General features: G+C 43.6%; 1 protein-coding gene across 15 annotated transcripts in view; it reads left to right on the plus strand.

The window, feature by feature from the left end:
• ANK1 (ankyrin 1) overlaps window positions 1-20,516 on the plus strand; it is a 201,730-nt gene that overhangs the window by 112,218 nt on the left and 68,996 nt on the right. For all 15 annotated transcript variants that reach the window (XM_019742079.2, XM_019742089.2, XM_019742082.2 and 12 more), the window contains one exon: window positions 17,414-17,512. In XM_019742079.2, the coding sequence (XP_019597638.1) occupies window positions 17,414-17,512 (99 nt within the window). The remainder of the gene's footprint in view (window positions 1-17,413; window positions 17,513-20,516) is intronic.

Genomic DNA, 20,516 nt, shown 5'->3' on the forward strand with positions numbered 1-20,516 from the left:
GGTCCTCGTCCTCTCTGAACTGTAGTCCCCCGGTAATGAGAGCTATTTTAATCAAATAATCACACAAATAGATATGCAAACCAAACATAGACACTGTGAAGGAAAGGCAGAGGATTTTATGAGAACATATATAAGAAAGACTTGACCTAGGTGGAGGTCAGAGAAGGCTACTGTGAGGAAGAGATAATCGAGCTAACGGATGACTAGGAGTGAGTGAGGTGAAGGAAGGGAAAAACATTGTAGTCATGGGGAGCAGCCTGTGCAAAGTCCCTGAGGCAGGGAAAAGCATGGGAAGTTTAAGGAAGGTCAGAGTGGCTGCAGTGCAGAAAGCAAGAGGGACTGGACCACATGAGGCTGGAGAAATAGTCACAACAGTCTCCATCTGGGACGTATGTCCCAGGACCCTGAGCAGTGTGTGCATGCACATTTATGCCTATTATGTGCATCACAGTGTGTTTGCCTGCTGTCCCCAGACGTTAACCCTGTCGTTGCTGATTGAGGGGAAGGATCTGGGGAGGGGACAGAGTGGCCAGAGCAGTAGCAGTGGGGGGTATTTAAGAGCTTGAAGCAATGGCTATTGACCAAGAGGAATGGAGGTATTTTAGCATTTAACAACCTATATAGCTGTATCAGTGTGTCCTGGTAGAATAGAGTAACACTACTTATAGAAGTAGTGTTAAGGATTCTGATCTTTATCTTAAGAGCAGAGGAAAGAAAACCATAGGTTCAAGCATAGGAGTGACATGATCAGAGGTGTGCTTTAAAGGATCATACTTGCTACTGTGTAGAAGACAGATGGAAGGGCCCAGAGGTGAATATGGGGAAGTCAGTTAGGAGACTGTTGTATTAGTCTGGGTGAGAAATATCGGTAGCTTGGGTAAAGGTCGTGGGTGTGGAGATGGAACAAAATTAACGCCTCTGTGATGAATAGGATGTGGGAGTGATACAGGAGAGTTAGCATGTCCTTAGGTAGACAGGGAGGTCCCTGGTGGAATAAACAAAGACAGCCATATCCTAAAACTTCAGGTTTTGAAATCACTCCTTTGCTCCAGGACATAATGTAACAAGCCCTTGAGGTTAATCATAAAATTCATTTTGGCCTGACAAATGGAGCTGATCTGATAGATAAAAAGTGGGTAACTTTGCTACTTCCTTTACATGGGCAAGCAGAACAAACCTGGAAGACAAATTTCATTAGAAGGCGCCAGTTCCCTTCTTCAAACAAGTTCCCTTCTCCAAACAGCTCCCCTTCCCCAAGCAGGCAAGGGAAGGTATAAAAGTAAGAGCTTTTGCCTCAGTCATGGGGCACCCCCCATTCGGGACCCCCTCCCACTTGGGAGCTGCAACCTCTTCTCCTGCCTCTAATAAATTATCCTCTTTTTAAAACTTTTTGCCTCTCCCTGGTCTGTGTTTCCATTCTTTGGCTTCACGAGACACGTTCCTGGCCCGCACTCAGAAACTGCCGGCAGATCCAACATCACCTACGTCAGGAGGGCAGGAAAGAGGACTGTACACATGACCCTCAGAGGTCTGCCTTATGCAGGAGGTGGAGACAACATTCATTGAGACAGGAGACCCTGGGAGAGAACTGTGTGTGGAAACAGGGTGAGGAGACAAGAACAGGGCTGTGTGCAGAGCCTCTTAAAGAGTCTTAGAGGAATCTAAGTGAAGAGATATAATAAGCAATTAAACATTTGAGCCTGGAATGTAGATAAGAGATCCAGCCCAAAGATAGATATTTGGAAGTCATTCAACATTCGAGGAAGTCAAATGCTGGAGTTGGCTGATAAAAACTGGGCCAAGAGGCATGTTGAATCTAATCCCACCAGTGTTTTTGTGGGGTCATTCTCCACGTATTTATTAAATACCCACTTTGTGCCAGGTACTATTCCAGGCATTGAGTGAGACAGACAAAATAAATCAAGTCTGTGCTCTTGTGGCATTTACATGCTAGTAAAGAAGACAGACGATAACCAAGAAAAAGAATGAATACGTAACGTCAGCTAATGAGAAGTATCATGGAGGAGAAAGGTATTTTAGATGGGGTAGTTAATGAAGGCCTCTCTAAGGAGATGACTTTTGAGAGACCGAAGAAAAGTAAATGAGACCATGTGGTTTCTGCGGGAAGAGCGTTCCTGGAAGAGGGGGAAACATATGCAAAGGCCCTGGGGGCAGGAGTAAGCTTTGTTTGTTTGGGGAACAGCAAGAACAACAGTGTGGCTGCTGTGGAATGATCAAAGGGGGAGGTGGGAGAATAGAATGGAGGTGGGAGAATTTTCTAGGGCCAAATCTTAAAGGGCTTGTGGGCCATGTTGAAGACTTGAATTTTACTCCAAGAGAGGTGAGAAGCCATTGGAAGGTATTACACAAGAGATACTCAGTCTGATGTAGGTGTTTTAAATGATCACCCTGGCTGCTATGTGGAGAATAGACTCGGGACACGGACAGAAGCAGGGAGACTGGTCAGGAGACTAAGACAGTGGACTTGGTAGATCCCTGCTGTGACTCTAAATAAGCGGGGACAGTGGATTGCCTCTTTGGGCTTGCGGTGTTGTTGCCCTGGTTATGGTGGTCTCAGCACACATGACACGAAGGCATGTAGAGGCCAGGGGCTCTTTACTCATCCTGGAACCATGTCATTCTTGCTACCACAGGACCCACATGGCAATGGGATGATTTGTTTGAGTCTCAGCTCAAAAGCCATTGTGACGACATCTTTGATCCCCAGGGCTTGAAGTAATCTCTGCCTTTACAAGTGATCAGTGCCTCTCTTCCAGCTCAGCCTGTCCTACCATGTAGCTTGGTAATGTTGAGTTTATCTTATCTGTCCTAAGCGGATGCTAAGCCACCTGAAGGTGAAGTCCAGGACTGCTTATTTCTCACAGCACTCGGATTAGGGGCTGTCGTATAGTACATGCTCGATATTTGTTTGACTAAATGGCTACATAATTATGCACATACCACTATCAGCTTCATATGTTCCATTTTCAGAATTATTGCTAGATTACTTAATGAGATCAAATTGCTTTATTATGGAACACATAGCGATTTAAAAAAATATTTTCTGGATGAACGCATTGATCTTACATGTTTACCAGTTAGCCAAATAAAAAGATAACAAGAGGAAAGTGCTCAGAACCTCTGGTCTGCTGAATTCCTGGAATTGTCAGGTCAGTGTGGATGCTGCACTGGAACCACAAGCTGTATGTAACTCCAGGGACAAAAAGAGCCCACTATTTTAGTTTCTGTTCTATTCTTGCAGTGCTAGCAGCCACTGGTTCACTCAGCCTCCCTCATAGGAAAGACCTGAGACACTGGAAGAAAAGTTCACACCAAAAAGAGAAGCCTTGTTGTCTGCGGTGCTGGCATAAGACACAGAGTTAGAAGAGAGGTCTTCTGCAGCATCCCAGGCAGCCTCTATCCCCGTAGCCTGTCTTATTTCTCTCCATTCTAGTAGATCTTACTACCTGACTTACGATGCATCTGTGTCTCTTCTCTTTTCTCTGTCTTCTCTACTAAAATGTAGGCACTTCGAGGGGAGATGACTTGGTTTTATTCAAGGCCCCTTGTCACCTGCCTGGCACATAGCAAGTGCTCATGGATTCAGTCAGTAGATGTTAAGCCTGCGACCCACTGATGATCAAAGTTTATGCATTTGATGCTTAGCCTACTTAGGAACTTGATCTAAGCACTATCACTTTTAAGAGCATTGTGAAATAGTCATTCTTAGGATAATGACTCTGGTGGTTCAGATTCTGGCACTAGCCCCACTCGTCAAGTACACGGCAATATTTGCTGCCGTATCAAGGAGTTCAACCATCTGAACGATCACAAAAACGTAAATGACTTCCAATGCTAAGACAGCCAGTGAAACCATGTGAGGCCATGCTAGTTCCAGTGATGGCCCTAAATTTCCACAGGTACAATTCACATGTCCCCCAGGACTACAGGGACTTGTTTATCTTGGAGGTAAAGGATTTTAAGCATTTCAAATAAATGGAGCACCTATAACAAAAGTTTCTGCTGCAATCTTTACTACAGAAGCCAAATGCCAAGTCATTGGATCAGGATTTCTTGGGCTCTGGTGTTTGTGGTAGTTTCTACCTTTCCAAACCATAGACTCTTAGAGCTTAGAGATCAGGGCATTCAACTCTCTCACTGTATAGTTCAGAAAGCTGAGGAGTAGAGGGTATTTCTGAAAATCTTCTGAGCTTTATGACTTTGGATTTGGTGGCATGGGCTTAAGAAGACCACCTAAACTTTCTCCGCTCATTCGTTTAGTCCACAAACATGTACTGAGCACTTACAGTGCCCCACACCCCTTGCTAGAGACTAAATCATTCATCCCGTGATCTCAACGAACTCAGAGGCAGGTTGTATATAGAAGAAATACAGCTTGTATATACAGCTTGTATATAGAAGGTTACAAACTCAGTGTCATAAGTGCCAACCAGAATGAGCACAGAGGATGTTTTCATTCGTTCAACAAATATTGAATGAACTGCTATAATTGGCTGCGTGCTGCTCACTCATAGGTGAGTAAGTCCTGGCGCCCGCTCTCTAGCCTGGGGATAGTGGCTAACAGGCTGATGAGTCAGAGAAAGGCTTTGAAGAAAGAGTAGGAGTTTTTTAGGTAGAAATTGGAAAAAGGGAAATGCAGCAGGAAGAATAGATTATGCAAAGGCAGGAGTGGTGAAGGTCATGGGCATCAGGGAGTCCAGTGGGATTGGGGTAAATGAAATGAAAGAGGGTGAGGACGGTGGTCAGCCAGGCTAAAGAGGTTATGTCTGGGTCAGTCGTCTGTTGCTTTTCTCTGTCATCTTTTTCTTAGGAACTATTGACAAGGATAGAAATGGCATTCAAATATGTCGTTGCCTAATTTTACCTGCACTCCCCAAACTCACACAGAAAGCCTTCCTAATATGATAATATGGCATTATTAAACTGTCTTAAAACTTGCTGCCTTGTTGCAGCTCTGGAAGGAGAGAGAAGAATATATTTTTGCAGCCCCTACATGGGAAATTGGTGTTGTGTGGTGTGCAGTTCAACAAGAGAAGCAACTAGATGCCCCGGGCCTGGGACCACGCATTGTTCTGAAGTTCTCGTTCTTACTAGAAAAAGTATTAGTGAAAAAAGATGAAACTTAAAAGCTTCCATCCCCTGAATTATTTTAAATGGGTAAATTACCTTTGCATTTCAGCAGAATAAGCTATTTGATGTTCATCTTGCTAATTATATGACCAATATACAGTTTTAAAGTAACTTGATTATTTGTCGTGAGTCAGAGTGAGTGACCCAGTGTTTTAATAATCACAGATTCCAGTTCTGCGGTGTCTCTGCTTTCCCCAGGCACAACCACTTGTAAGGCTCACATCACTCTTGTGAGTTGGACAGAGCAGACGACTGACAAGTGAGGTTGTCAGAGATGAAGAGTGTTCCAGAACTAGAGCCCCGTCTCCCAACTCCCAGCCTGAGTGTCTGTGCATTGCACCCCACAGGTGGACTTGAGACCTGCAGCAGGTCCAGTTCCTCTGGGAGACCTTCCATGTACTGGTTTCATTTCCCCTTCCTTCTTGGTGAAGGAAGAGTTAACTGACCAATTCAGTCACATAAAGAATTCCATTGGTTGCCACAATGGGGAAATCTCTGGGATCCTAGGAACTAGGAAAAGTGTGACTAACATCCTCAAGAATGATCTGAGTCACCCCAATAAATTAAAAAAAAAAGAAAGAAAGAATGATCTGGAACATATTGCAAGGAAAGTGCACCCTCCAAACTCCCTTCATGGTTGGATTGCTGTGAATTTACAATATGAAGATCAGATGTGATATTTTTACTCTTGAGAGACTAAAAAAAAAGATAGCTCTGTGTGTGGGTCAGGTTTCATGAATGTGCATTCAATTCTGCAAACTCTTATGGAACGCACACTACACGCCAAGCCCCATGCTAAGACCTTAGATACAACGGAGAGGAAAACATAGAACTTTAAAAAGGCCTATCCTTTGAGAGACACAAGAGCAGATAAACGCAATTCCGTGTGGTACAGGGCCTTGCTAGCGTTACCATCGAGTACCATGGGAACACAGTTGAGAGAGCAGTTCACTTTTGCAGGGCTGGAAATAGGCTATGTTTTGCCGAAGAGAGACTGACAGGGAAAGTCACAGAGAAAAATGGCATTTGATCTGGGCCTTGAAGGAAGATTTGCCTCTCTGGTTATTAGAGGAAATGCTAAACCCGATTCCTATCCTTTCTGATTGGAATAGACCATGCATGTAAATTAGCCTGAGCTTATTTATAGTTGATTATGAATTCTTTGATACAAACTTTTGGGGTCATTTTTGACAACCCTGCCCCTGATTTCAATTGTTTTGTGATTTTTAATTTAACAACAAAATTAATACATGGTAGTTGTTTACAAATTCATACTACACAGAAATATATAAAGTCTCTGTAAGTCTCCCCCTGTGCCCCAAATCTCTGTGAACAGTTTGGTGTGAATCTTGTCATACCTTTCTCTATGCATCTCTCCATGCGTACCTTGTTTTCTGAGAGCTGTTACATTGTTTTATTCTGGAAATATGGAATTAAGAGGAATCTTGGAGATGGAGCAGTTCTGACAGTTTGAAGACAGATAGATGGAGGCCCAGGGAAATGAAGTGACATGTCAGCAGGACAGTTTAGAGGCCTCAAGCCCTTATCCAGTTCTTTGCTCTAAACTCCACTGCCCTGTTTCTGAAGGTCTGGCTCTTTTTCTCTTCTAAAGGAATGCCAAGATCTCGGACATAGAAACTCTTTCTAGTCCATAGGAGATATTCTTAGCTGCTGAGCTGAATTTTAAAGTTTTATTCTCTCATTAACTTGAGCTCACACTTCCTCCTCCAGTCTCCCCAAGGGCCTTCAAACCCTGCAGCTGATCTGCTCTGAGCCGTGAGACTTCGCAGAGCGGGAGGCCGTGCATGTTTGTTACTTAGAGTAGAGAGAAGGTGATCTGGGGCTGATTCATCTTCTCACAGAGTTCTGAAATAGTTGTGACTTCCTTCCTTCCTTCCTTCCTTCCTTCCTTCCTTCCTTCCTTCCTTCCTTCCTTCCTTCCTTCCAGAAAATGAAAAGGTTTAAAGCATTTTCCCTCCTTATGAATATCTAGTAAACTATGACTCTTCAGAGCTGCCTGGGTGGGAGAACTAAATTTAGGTTGCAATGAAACAAAGGAGGGAAAGTGCTTAGAGCCCGTCTGATTCCTTTCCATCAGCGCCACCTCTTTCTTTCTGAGTTTGCCCTTTCCACTGTTTCTGCTCATAGTCTCCTTTCCCCATCCCTGGATGAGAGACAGGTTGGCAAAAGAGATAAGGTGTGATTTTCCCACCAGGTTATGGCCATTGCTTCAGTTCTGTCTGGCTTCTGATCCATTAGATCCCAGGATCACATATTTTTAGCAGACCTATCCCACCAAGCGGTCTCTGGGGAGCCATGTGATATCTGGGTCAGGATGAGGCTGCAGGTGGGTCGGCCCTGGGGAACTGATACCTGCTCTTGGCAAGAGGCTTCCCCATTAGCTGGTTCCCACGCGGGGCTGCAGCCTGCTCTCTTGCCGTCGTTTGGTGGCACTCCAGGGTTTTTGTCCTGGAATAATCTTGGAATTCTGGTAAGACTTGCACCTCTCCTATTTAGAAATAGGAGGGATGTGTGTGCTCAGCTCCTCACACTGGGTCTTAGTTCTGACACAAGCAGAAAACTTCTGGGGTACCCATCCTCTACCACCATAGCCAGAGCCCAGAGTGACCCACAGCTCTGCTTCTGCGTCTCCAGCAGCCTCTTCCAGTACCACTTTCTCCTGCCTCCCACTTTCATTTTTAAAAATTTAAATAGTTTCAAACCTATAAAAAAGTTGCAAGAACAGTACAAAGAATTCACACATCTCCTTCACCCAGGTTACCATTTTACTGCATTTGCTCTATCTGTCATCTGTCTGTCTGTCTGTCTATCTATCTATATATCTATCTATCTATCTATCTATCTATCTATCTATCTATCTATCTATCTAATTATATACACTATATACGAGTATGACATAATTTCCCACCACTTCTAAACATTCTAGTGTGCACCATACACCCAAACGTAAGAACACTGTCCCACATAACCACCCTACAAACCTGCCAGAAATCAGGAAATCAACAATGATGCAACACAACTATCCACAGACCCCGATAACATTTTCCTAAGTGTCCCAACAATGAGAAATTGTTCTTCCTCTCCCTCCCTCCCTTTTTACACCCCCCCACTCCCTCCCTCCCTCTCCTTCTTTCCTGCTCCAACCCACTTCCTATCTCTATCTCTGTCTCTGTCTCTATCTTTCATCCTATCCTTGTCTCTATCTCTCTCTGTTCCAGGAGTCTTCCCAGAACACACTTTGTATTTAGTTATCATGTCTCATTAGTCTACTTCAATAGGAAACACTTCCTCAGTCTTTGCCTGTGTCTCATGTTTTTGACAGTCTTCTATTCTGTAATTTGAACCTCAGTTACGTCTGCTGATGTTTCCTTATGACGAGACTAAGGCAGTGCATTCTTGGCAGGAATACCACAGAAATCGTGCTCCCTTTCCACTGTGGTGATGTTAGCCTTGATAACCTGGTGAAGTTGGTATCTGCCGGCTTTTTCTGTTATAAAATTATCAATTTTCCCCTTTATAGTTGATCAGTATTTTGTCATGGGAGGGGGCCTATTCTAATATAATGCCAATACCCTGTTCCTCATCAAACTTCCAGCCACTAACCTTGGCATACATTGATGACTTCTGCCTGTTTCAACTACCACTAAGCAGTTCCAAGGAGTGATTCTCCATCTCCATCATTTTTTCTGTGTTTATTACCTAACATACTACTGAAGAATGTGCTTTTCCTCCTCCCTCACTGATTTATTTTTTCATTATTTATTTATACCTGTACAGACTCATGGGTTCCTACTTTATTTGATGGGTATAATCTCACATTCTCGTGATTTATTTTGAGGGTCAACTCTATATTAGGCTGATAGGAGCCCTTTCAATAATGGCTTCTTTGCACGTCCTCATCGTTCTTTGAGCATTTTCTTACTCCTGGCACATATTGTCCCAGGGTGATTTTTTTTCTTTCCCTGCTCCACCCCTGGATCAGCCATTTTTCAAGGTTCCTTTTAGTGAGGATGGTATTTAGATACCAAAATCTGGTCACTTGTTGTGCCCACTGCTACGGGTTGCTGTACATACATGTGTGTGTATACATACATCTATAACTATTTCTACACTTATCTATGTATAAATATTTTAAAAATCCATGAGAGCATGGCAGTACTTCTAATTCTAGTTCCACACTTCAGGGTTCTTTCTAGCCTTTCCTCTTTCCAGGTTTATAAATCCCTTCAATGATAAACCTAACTCCCACTGAGTTACTCCATCCTCAACATATTTATTTATTTGCTTGAAGTAACAATCTCCCAACCACGCCGAAATCACTCCCTCCTTTTTCAGACCCCAGACACACTTCTGACAATGCCTTTGTAGGGCACCTCTTTTGGTTCACTGCCCTGCTTCTCAGGTCTTGACATCCCTGAGCTGGGTCTGGAGGGAAGGGAAAAGCAACAGAAGGTAAGATGAGAAAGCTCCCATGCACTTTTGATTTAATTTGTTTTGGTTGAAAATTTAATCCAGACAATCTGAGGAAAGAAATAAATTTTTATATTGTTCTAGTAATGTTTTTGCTCGTTGCTCAATTCATTTCCTCATCTAGTCAACCCATAGTAATGGACACTCCCTCTTTCCTTTCCCATCATCTCTTGTTTGTACATCATCTCGTCTGCCTTCTTTGGTTTCCGTGGTCTTTGCCTTTTTGCCTTTTTTTTCTTCCCTTACTGTTTCTCTTTTTCCCGTCAATTTCAGGATTTTGAGTAGGAATGGCAACCATTCAATTCTTTTTTTAATTTTTTTTTTCTCCATAAGATCTGTTTAATTCTTTTTTGATACTCTGTTTTAGGGCTGTAGACCTGCAGACACATAATATAAGTGATCTTGCTCCACAAATAGGGACCAATAGTAGAGCAATGCTAGAGGTCACAAATGCACAGTCTGGTTGTCACTTGGGGAATTAAACTTCTGTAGCATAGGATGTAATATTTGTCATCTCTGGACAGATATAACAAACTAAGAGAGGATCTGGACTGAATAGGAAAAATGGGATATTAAATATGAAAACCTATAGATGTGACCCTCTTCATATACATCCTAGTACTTACTATGGGCAAGACCCTCTGACGGGTTCTTACTGACTGCAAGGGGAAAGAGGAGCGTTGCATGAAGGCAAACTTATGTAGACGTCCTCCTCCCTCATCTCCCTTTTTGTTCACTCTGGGGCCCTCAGACTTCTTAACATTCTCTGCCAATTCTCCTGGTTTATTCTTCCCAGGACTCCAGTCCTTTACTTTCCCATAAAAGTTTCCCCTGGCCAGTGTCCCAATGCCTCTGAACCTGGCTAGATGGCAGCCAACTAATTGAATAAGCTGAACCAATAACATGGTTGTAGGTGTTTATGGATAAAAAGGTCATACTTCCTAGAGACAGCCTTAGCACATGAGCTCAAGTCCTCTGGAAATTTGAGCACGGTGTGGCTCAAAGAAAGGAAGTAGAGGACGGAAATAATGAGTTTCAGGTATGTGGGGTGGAAGGGGGAGATGAACTTTGAGGTCCTCAGGACACACAGCTTCAGGTTTCCTGCTCCATGGAAACAGGGGCCAGCCATGTCTGTGGGTAAAATAAATGGCTGTGAGAAAAGGAATGGAAGGGTTGTGTGTCCACCCAAGAATGTAAGCATCAGATTTTGAGATGTTCTTGAAATTTTCAAAGAGATATATAGAATTTCAGGACACCATAGCCTTTCTATTTGAAAATATCCTGTGCTCTGGATGGGATAAGAGTTAAATTTCCTATGACATGTCGGCTGTATTTGTACATTTAGAAATCAATTAGTGTAATTGGGGCAATCAGCTATGCTGAACAGAGGAATAATTTACTGAGAACAAATGTCTGGAATTGTATATTTTGCCAGTGGAATTTCTCACAGTTGGTATAAGAAAATACTCCAAATTAAATCATTCAGGCTGAATATGACTTTTTTTCTTCTTCTTCAAACTGTTATAAGAAACACAGCCTGGCTGAGATCTTCTTCCCCTCCCATCAGACAGATTGCTTCTCAGAAGAATCCTCTAAATTGACATTTTACCTGAAAAAGAGCAAAGGCAGATGAAAAACTCCAGGTGTGTGCTTGGCATAAATATTTTTGCCCAAAAAAGAGACCAGAAGCGTCTGCTATATTAGGACCATGTGGAATGAGACCATATGGGGCCAGGTGGTCTTAGAAGCTCAGTATAAGGAGTATGTAAGATGTAAAAAGCTTCAAAGAACATTGCTCACACCCCAACAATGAAAAAAGCCTGGATATTCTAAAAAAATTATGATTTTTCCTGCGCCCATCAGAGGGCTGAGTTAGAAAGTTAATCAAGGTAACTGAATTCCAAAGAAAGACAAGCCCCTCCTAGGAGAGGGCCACTATTTTAGCTTTGGCAGAGTATAAGAGAAAGATGTGGTGGCTGTACAAACCAAATTCTTACGCATTCTTAGAGGACTATGTGGGCCAGTGTGTCTGAAACAAGCTTTCTCCACAGGTGCTCATGAGAAATATTGACGTAAGTCAGGAGACCAGAGAGAGGCTCTCTTGGTGGCACAGGAGGGTAGGAGGTGCTTGGTGGCTGTGGAGGCAGGGGAGGGAGGAAGGGACTTTGCCTGCTTCTCCAGAATCTTCCCTCATGTGAAGCAAAATCAAACCCTCTCACCTTTAGACTACAGGCAAAAATCCATTCTCCACGAGGAGGAATAGAAACAAACTGCCTCTGCTGTTTGAAACAGTCCTGCTCTAGGACACAGGCAGAGATCCAGTGCTGCTGCAGGAATGGTAGAGGCAAAGCCATCTACTTCTGGGGATTGGCAGGAAACAGTCTTAGACCAGGATCCTACACCAATAAAGAGCAGAGGTCTGCTACTGCTGGAGGAGGAGCACAAAACTCCCATCCAAGACCAAGTACAGAGACAAGGCAGGTTTGGCTGGCTCAGAGAAGAGGGGAAGGAATGCTAAAACAAACAACAACAATAACAACGAAAAGCCCAAATCCCACCTTTGAGATCCAGGTGCACAGCTTGCCCAAGATTGAAGCTGGACCAGAACAAAAGAGAACTTCTATGTTCCCACTTGCTCAGCATCTTATAACAAGAAAGAGCATACTACTACTGGGAGAAGGGTGAGAGCGTGGAAAAAGACCCCATTTTAGACACAGGCACGCAGGGATGGCTGAAAACCAAGGGGAGATTGAGAACACAGAAAAACCTCACCCAGCTCCTACATTAAGTTTAAGGTTAACAGCAGCCTATCTCTAGAGGAATTTGAAGGCTGTGCTACACTGAAGATAACAAAATCCAGACCTAGGTCAGCTCCTGAGTAGATTGACTCAGCTCGCCACCACCACCACCATGCTAACATGCTAACAACTTCACAGAAGGCATGTCCATTTCTATCTGTAAATGCTATTTCCTTCAGTGTCTACTGTTCTTCTACACATAATGTCTGCATTCAATTAAAAATTACAACACACACATAAGAAAAAAAAAACATTGTCGAGAGACAAATCAATCAACAGAACCAGACACAGAGATTGCCTGGATGTTGGAACTATCAGATGGATTTTAAAATAACTATGATTAATATGCTAAAGGATCTAGAGGGGAAAGTGGATAACATTCATGAACAGATGGGGAATTTCAGCAGGAGATGATAACTATAAGAAAGAGTCAAATGAATTGCTAGAAATAGTTAAAAACAAAAAACTGAAAAACACTTCCTTGGCAAATAGGAATTTCTTCAGTAGCCTCATCAGTAGACTGGACATAGCTGAGGAAAGAAACATCTTGAAGATAAATCAATAGAAATGAATCACAAGAGAAAAAAAGAGTGGGAAAAGAAAACTAAAACAGAGCAGCCAAAAGCTGTGCACAGTGTGAACTAGCGTAACATACATGTAATTGGAAACCTAGAAGGAGGTGTCCTCAGGAAGAGGAAGCTGGCAAGTTGGTGTTTTCCTGAGAAAGGCATGTGGTTTAAAAATGGCCACAGGTAGTTATTGTCTGCCTCCCTGCTTCCACTTTAGCTGAAGCATTTACTCTCAGATTCCTCCACCTCCTTCTTGCTTATCTTCTACACCCAGCCATTTAGGGGAAGAAATGTGTGATTTCCCCCCCATAATTTTCCTCTTCAGTCTGTCTGCATTCTGCATCAAGAAGAGTGGCTGTGAAGGTTAGATGGTGTAGCTGAAAAGATACAAGACAAGATTCAGCAGCCTTCCTTTTACTTTTAGCAAAAAACCTAAACTTAATTTAACTAAAATAAAACACATGGATTCTGGCTTTGAAGGAGTGCTATATTATAATTCATCTCTGTCCATAGTTATAGCTAAGAAAAAAATCACTCACAGAATTTTCATCCCTTGCCCCTTCTTATTTTAGCAATAAAAATTTTGCTTAAAGAAAAAGAAAGTATTAAATATGGTATTTATCCACAAAACACTCTTTTGGATACCATAAGTGGTCTCCTGTATAGATTAGTTATGCATCTGATAAGAAAATTCCTTTAGTGTATATGTGCAGTAAATTAGTTTTCAGGCATTCAGTGACATCAGCTACTGGACAATGAGTGACCAGCCATCCACCTGCTGAGGCGAGTTGCTGGAGAAAACTTTCTGCAGTGGGTCTGGATGTTGTGCATCCCTTGCATTCAGGTGCTTCCTGGAAGAAAAAGGAACCCTTGATAAGGGTTGCTGGGAGCATAGTTTCTAAAGTTTTGCCTCATGGGTTTAGAATTTAAACTCAGACAGGGCTTCTCATGTTGCCACTGTTGGTGAACTTGCAACCCTGGCTGTGTCCTGGCTGCCTGGCAAGGTCTCTGTAAAACTTTCCTGACCTCCTTGACAGAACAACTCCTTTCTCCTCTGTGCTACTTCTACTCTTATACATGCTATGTGGGGCATTTTCACATGATTTTGCATTTATTTTTTATGCATCTATTAAACTGTGTTCTTTAATGGTAAGGGTTTGTGTTTTATTCACCTGTAGCCTGGTGACAAGCACAGAACAGGTTCTCAATAAACATCTGCTGAATCAGATTAAGCAAATGCTCAGCCGGAGGTGATTGCAGTGGCTGTAAGTGTAGGTGAGATGAGTGTTTGTTACAGTCACGTGCCATGTGTGACTTTGTTCTGCATTAAATTCCTGGGCCTTTGTACACACCTGTCACAGCTATGCCAACATGGGCTAGTTCTGTAGCTCTTATGAGGGTGTTGGACTCAGATCATCACAGTAAAAGACTTTGGAAGGATCTTGGGGTGACTATGTTGAAAACAAACAAATTAAAAATAAAGTAAGAACAATTAAAAAATCATAAAGAAGAAAGAGATCCATGGAACCAGGATCAAAATGGGAACTAAGTGAAACTATTGGAGATGCAGTTACGTTTAGACAGTGCCTTTTACGCTGAAGAGCATCAGCTTCTGCCAAGAGTGCAGCTTTGGGAGGGAGGTATGTGACACAGGGAGGGATGCACAGGGGCTTTCTGTGGACCAGGACTATGATCCTGGAAATCAACTCCAGCGGTCATCACCAGATCTATACGGGTGATGATTGTGACTGAACATTAGCTCTGAGTTGCTTGGTAATCAAAAAGGGGGAAATGTACTTTCATCATCTGATAAAAAGAAACATACTAACTCCTAGGAGGAAAATAAATCCTAAACCCTGTTTCATTCCTGGGAAATTCAGGTTGGTTCTACACGTGGCCATGCCCTAAAAAGGCTGTGTGACCTTAGCTAATCATTTGACTACTCTGGCCCCTGATTTCCTGAGCAGTCAGGGATCTCTAATATCCCTTTCGACTCCAGCATTCTCTGGGCAGACAATATGTCTACAATCTCTCTGAACTAAGATCCTGACACTGGCTCCAAATAGCAGCGACAGCCCCTAGAGCAGTAGCAGTAAACAGTAGGTGTTTTCCTTCTAGACTTGCCAATTTCCCAGCTTTGAGGCATTCGGGACCAACAAATACTCATGGGAAGTGATTGTGCTGTACAAATAAGCACAAAAACCCACGAGTCAGCCCCCACCACACTCGATACTGCCACAGCTGAGTCCCCAGAGATAAGCCAACTGCAGCAGCATCAGAGACTCCCACAGCCACATCAGCTCCATCACAGGGTGCCTGCGCTCAGCGCTGGAACCTTCCAGACAAAGCCACTGCAGATCGCAATGCTCTGGAAGGAGCGAGACTCCTGTGCAGACCTGCTCCAGAGTAGAGCCGAGGATGCAAAGCTGGAAGGAGTGGCTCCAGGTTCCCAGAGCGCTGTCAGTTGACAAATGACTTTTCAGAGAATTTGTGTTTTGCAAATTGATTTGAGGGGAACTGGTTTCCTTCCGCCCAATGCTCTTCTCCCTCTCCCCGATTCCTGTTCTAACAAGACTGCTGTCTTGCCTTTAATCACGGTCTCTCTTTCTGTTATCAAAACCTAGACTTTTTCTGATAAACTCATTCACACTGGGGTGTGAATAATTCATTTAAAATCATACCACTGTGGACCCTACATTTAATGATGTTCAAAATCTGCAAGAGGAAAAAAATCCAATGGAGATTTTCAGATATTTGCATGTGGAAATATCGGGTGAAGGGGCCCTCCCAACACCCACCCTCTACTCTCCCACCACATGCACCTTGGTGAGGCTGGCTGTGCTGATGTGCAAAGATTTGGCCAACTGCACTTTTCGTGTTTGGAGTGCAGGCTGGACCTGATCTAAGGAGGAAGTAGGTAAAGTACCCTTTGGAACCCACTCTTTTCTCTGACATCCAAGGCACCTGTTATATTTGCCCTGTCTGAGGCCTCTATGTAAAGAGAGTTTTATACACCTTCCTTTCTTCCATCATGGGATACCTGTCCTGTGTCTCTTTACTTCAGTAATTACTCATTACTTTCCTCTGGGGTTTTAGCAAAGCAATAAGACTAATCTGCTAAGGGTTAGTGCACTACCACTCCCAGGCAGAATGTTTGGTTTTAACAAGGAATCTCCTGGAAATAATGCTCTGACACAAAGGGAGAATGGGAATTTCAGGCATCACTGGTGGGGCTGTGGAGCTATGTGAGGATAGGTGACGAAGGTTTTTCTTATTGGCCAGAGGCTGTGGTGGTTTGGGGGCATTCCCTGGAAAGGAACATGGTAGAACATAATTGACCAAAACAGAAGACAGGAAAGAGGGATGGGAAAAGAGAAGAGAATTGCTGATGGGGAAGGAGGCGGAAAGGAACAAGACACAAACGTCAGGGATAGAGAGGTTGCTTATAGACTAAAATCATTTTCTATATGGAGCCAAGATCTATTCATCCATTGGAAGTGAAATTTAGTTCATTGAAATTAGTTCCATCACATTGTCAGAATTATTTGTGGCTCTACGTGGCACTCTTGGAAGTCAGCTTTTGCCAGAAATTTTGAAGGCACTGAAGTGCATGGAGCAGAAAACCAGGAAGCAGGCGGGTAATAAGTCAAACCTGAGCCAGGCTGCTTTCTCTAGGGCACACTAGTAGCTTCGCCAGATACAGTTGAAACTTTAATTGGTTAGTGAGCATTCTGCTTTTGTGGACTGATAATTGGATGTGGATAATGTTTATTTGTTTCCACACACACACATACCCTACCCCTAAAATTTAACTGTCAGACAAGCTTGGTCACATTTGAAATGACAAGGTGGCAAAAAGGCTATTTTAATACTAATTCTTCTGCTGAGAAAATCTTACAGCTGAGTTGTTGGTGGTATTTAGTTTTCATATGACCTTATTTCAAAATGTATTATTTTATTAAATATACATCTATTTCTGCAAATGTTTAGGATGCACTAGTATTGCCTCTCTGCTTCTCCTGGTTGCTCCTGAGAAATTTAATCAGGGGGCTGAAGCTACACCTTTTCAATTAAGTGAATGCTCTAAAGCCTGACCAAGATCTGAATTTCACCCCATTGACTTTGTGAGAGCTTCTCTACACTCCATTCATATCTGGGGGTGGTAGTCTTGTTACACCCCGTTTTCCTTTCTGTGCTCTCCTGTCGTCTGATGCTCCTTCAGAAGAGCTGCTAGGAGAGGCTGGGCGGGCTCTGCTCCGCCTGTGGTGATACCGCCCAGGGCCCCGCCAGTTCTTCCCTCCCAGCCCTTTGTAGGAAAGGGTGTCACTCCAGCCACTTGGATCGAGGCTGGCTGTTCCAGCAGGTACACAATCCCTAACCACACTCTCTCTCTGCTCTTTACAGAATGGGCTGAACGGCTTGCACCTGGCCTCTAAGGAAGGCCACGTGAAGATGGTGGTTGAACTCCTGCACAAAGAAATCATTCTAGAAACAACAACCAAGGTACGTCTCTTAGGGAGCGGGGGAACTTTACATTGAAACTTCAAGTGTGTGTGTCCCTCACGTAGTATCCCAAACCCTGGCATGAAAGCCAGCCATTCATGAGAGAAACGCGAACTTGCTTCTGGATTTGTCTTTCCCATCATGTTCTCATTCTGAGTCGCTGAAGTCCCCTTAAAACACAGGACCCTTTTTCCACAGAGATTCAGTGGGCCTTTCCTTCATCCTTGTCACTAGACAATAAATCTGAAAGTCAAACCACTTTTCTGGTGGCTTCATACTTCCTCAGGGTGCTTGGCTTGAACACAGTGACTAACAAGAGCATTGTGAGCGCCACAGTCCGGTGCTTGGGGTCCGGGTCCTGAGATATGTCATATTCTGTGACCTTAAGCAAGTTGCTCATCCAATGAGAATCCTCCATTTCTTCATCTGTAAAATGAGGGTTATAATGCTTAGTTGCGGGATTGACATGAAAATGAAATGAGATAGTGTTAAAAAATGCCTGGCACCTAGGAAGGAATCAATGATTATTGGTGACTCTGCTGTTACTGAGGGCTGTAGAAGAGTCCAGATCCCCCCTCACTCATCCTTCTCCGTGGTCAACCCCACACTGGTCTCCTCTGATTACCTTGAACAACCTTCTCTTTCACCGGGAGGCACTCAGCAGAGGCTGAGTCACACCTCTCACAGCGGTCTGTTTCTACCTATAGCAATAGGTTACAAACACCAGTGGCATAAGTCCAGAAACCACAGTCATGAAACTGATTCATCTACAGGTTGCAAGACAGTTTTATTTCTTATATCCATGCATCTTATTTGCTCATTAAGCAAGATGCAGCCAGCATTGAAACACACAACTAAACTAAACAAAAAGTCGCCTCTGCTTACTAACTCAAGTCCTGTTTTCCTCTTCTCTTTCTTCCTTTGTTACTTCCCATGGTTTTCCTCTTGGGCCTCTCCCTCCAGTCTCTTATTTTCCATTTGCTATTTATTAAACATGGTCTCACATCAGCCTCAATTTCAGTTCCATGCAGGAAACATTTTGCCACCTCTCAAGCAGAGAACCAGAAGAACATTATGTAGAGAACAGACATAATTTATGTTTATGAAGTGAACTAGCAAAATATTATGAAGGTAGAATCATCTCTTGAGGTAAAATTCTGTAATTTTCATGTCATTTCCTGAAGGTAAAAACATCTCATGTAAAACAGACGGAGTTGCTCTTTCTGAGTGTATTTGGGGCATGTTCTTCTAACCCCACGACAAACACCGATTGTTTCCACCCTGATCCTTCTGTGGGTACAGGGATGCAATTATTTTTTCTCCTGATGCTCTCACATACCTGGCTGCAAGCAGCGTGCCATCTGACGGGCTCTGTGTGGGCCACAGCCGATTTTCTTCCCCTGGCATTCCCCCAAGAGCTGCAAAAACATTATGGCTCAGCACTTTTACTCTTTCCGAATTTCCCCCTTTGATTGTTATTTTGCAAGTGAACACTTGGAGTGTCTGTTATTTATAGAAATTTTATAAGCCAGCGTGGTTTCTGAATGCCATGCAGAGGGAGGAAAAAAAAAGGTGAAACTGAAACCGTGGGCTAAGAAAGAGTCATAACAGATTGGGGAATTGTGATGGGTCTCGCAAGCCTGAGAAAGATTAAAAATGGAAAAGAGTAAAAAGCCAAAACCAATATAGTTTCCTAAACTGTGCTTAGATATTTTAAAAGCACAAAACAAATGCGTTCTCTCTCCATCCTGCCGTCTCCACTACTTAGACGCCAGAGCTCAGCATTCAAGCTGGTGGTGAACAGGGAGAAAAGTTCAATCCCTCCACTCACGTTCACTCAGCCCCTGCTGCAACCATCCTCCCTCCCATGAGCTCTTGGACTCCCTGGAAATGGAGAAATTGGGTCTTTGCTGATCAAATATAGCTAAGAAAATTTTCCTGCTTCTTCGAGGGTGTGTTCCTTCATGCTAAGGGAGGAGCAGAGAAAACGGAGGCCCAGGACCTCTCTCCCTGTGATTCCTGCCCCAGGACCAGGGGACCTTCTTCTGGAGCCTTACACTGTGTGCATTTGTATATCGATGGGCATGGGGGAGTTTGTTTCCCAGGGTCTTCCCTTGGCTTTTATTGCTCACCAGTGCTGCCTTCAGCCCAGACCCAGAAGACAGCACAGGCCGAGATCCATAGCCAGGGCTTCACAGCTGACCTGCTTCCCTTCACAGGGTTTATACAGGGAGAGTGCTGATGTAGTGTAGAAGGAAGGGGCAGATGGAAGAAGCAATCAGCATAGCTTCTTGAGGTCAAAGAGTCTGAGTCTCAATCATCTCTGTACCTCCAGGCCTGACCCAGAGCCTGACACACACATATGCTCAGTGTGTGACGAACGAATGGACATAGCGCGCCTCCTTCTTCTAAATGGAGAGACTTGGAGTTCTGAGTCCTGATTTCTAGAGAAGTTTCTGGTGCCAACAGCCCTGTTCCACTTTGTACACAGCGTGAGTCAAACCCAAGTGCCAAGGATTCTAAATGTAGGCTCTTTGGACTTCTATGAAAAATGATTAATTAGCATCTATACATTCATTTCTGGCACTTACTCTCTGACAGATATTTGAGGAAGAACCCTTTTGTTTATCAAATGGAACTTAAGGAGAAATCAAAATGACAAGCCCAGAGGCAATGAGCAGGACCCTCCTGCCTGACACAGGCCACGCTTTAGAGGCAAAGACCTGAGCCCCTTCTGGCCCCTAGGGTGCCTTCCCTGGGGGCCGCCTCACCCACCTGCGGGCTCTTGGGGCAACAGTGATGGGGTGGCCAGAGAGCTTAGACCTCGTGCTTCTCAGTTCCGCCTGGGCAAGGACCCTTTTCTTGCAGGTGACAGATGGCTGATGCACGTGGAATGGGTTTGAAGTCCCTGCTTGTCAGGGCTTGAGATTCCTGAGATGGATTAGTAAGTGTTTATGTAGTTTAGTTAAAAACTATATACCGTGTGAACTAGAAAAAATGAGGT

The sequence above is a fragment of the Rhinolophus sinicus genome, linkage group LG04 (genome assembly GCF_036562045.2).
Source record: "Rhinolophus sinicus isolate RSC01 linkage group LG04, ASM3656204v1, whole genome shotgun sequence".
NCBI lineage: Eukaryota > Metazoa > Chordata > Mammalia > Chiroptera > Rhinolophidae > Rhinolophus > Rhinolophus sinicus.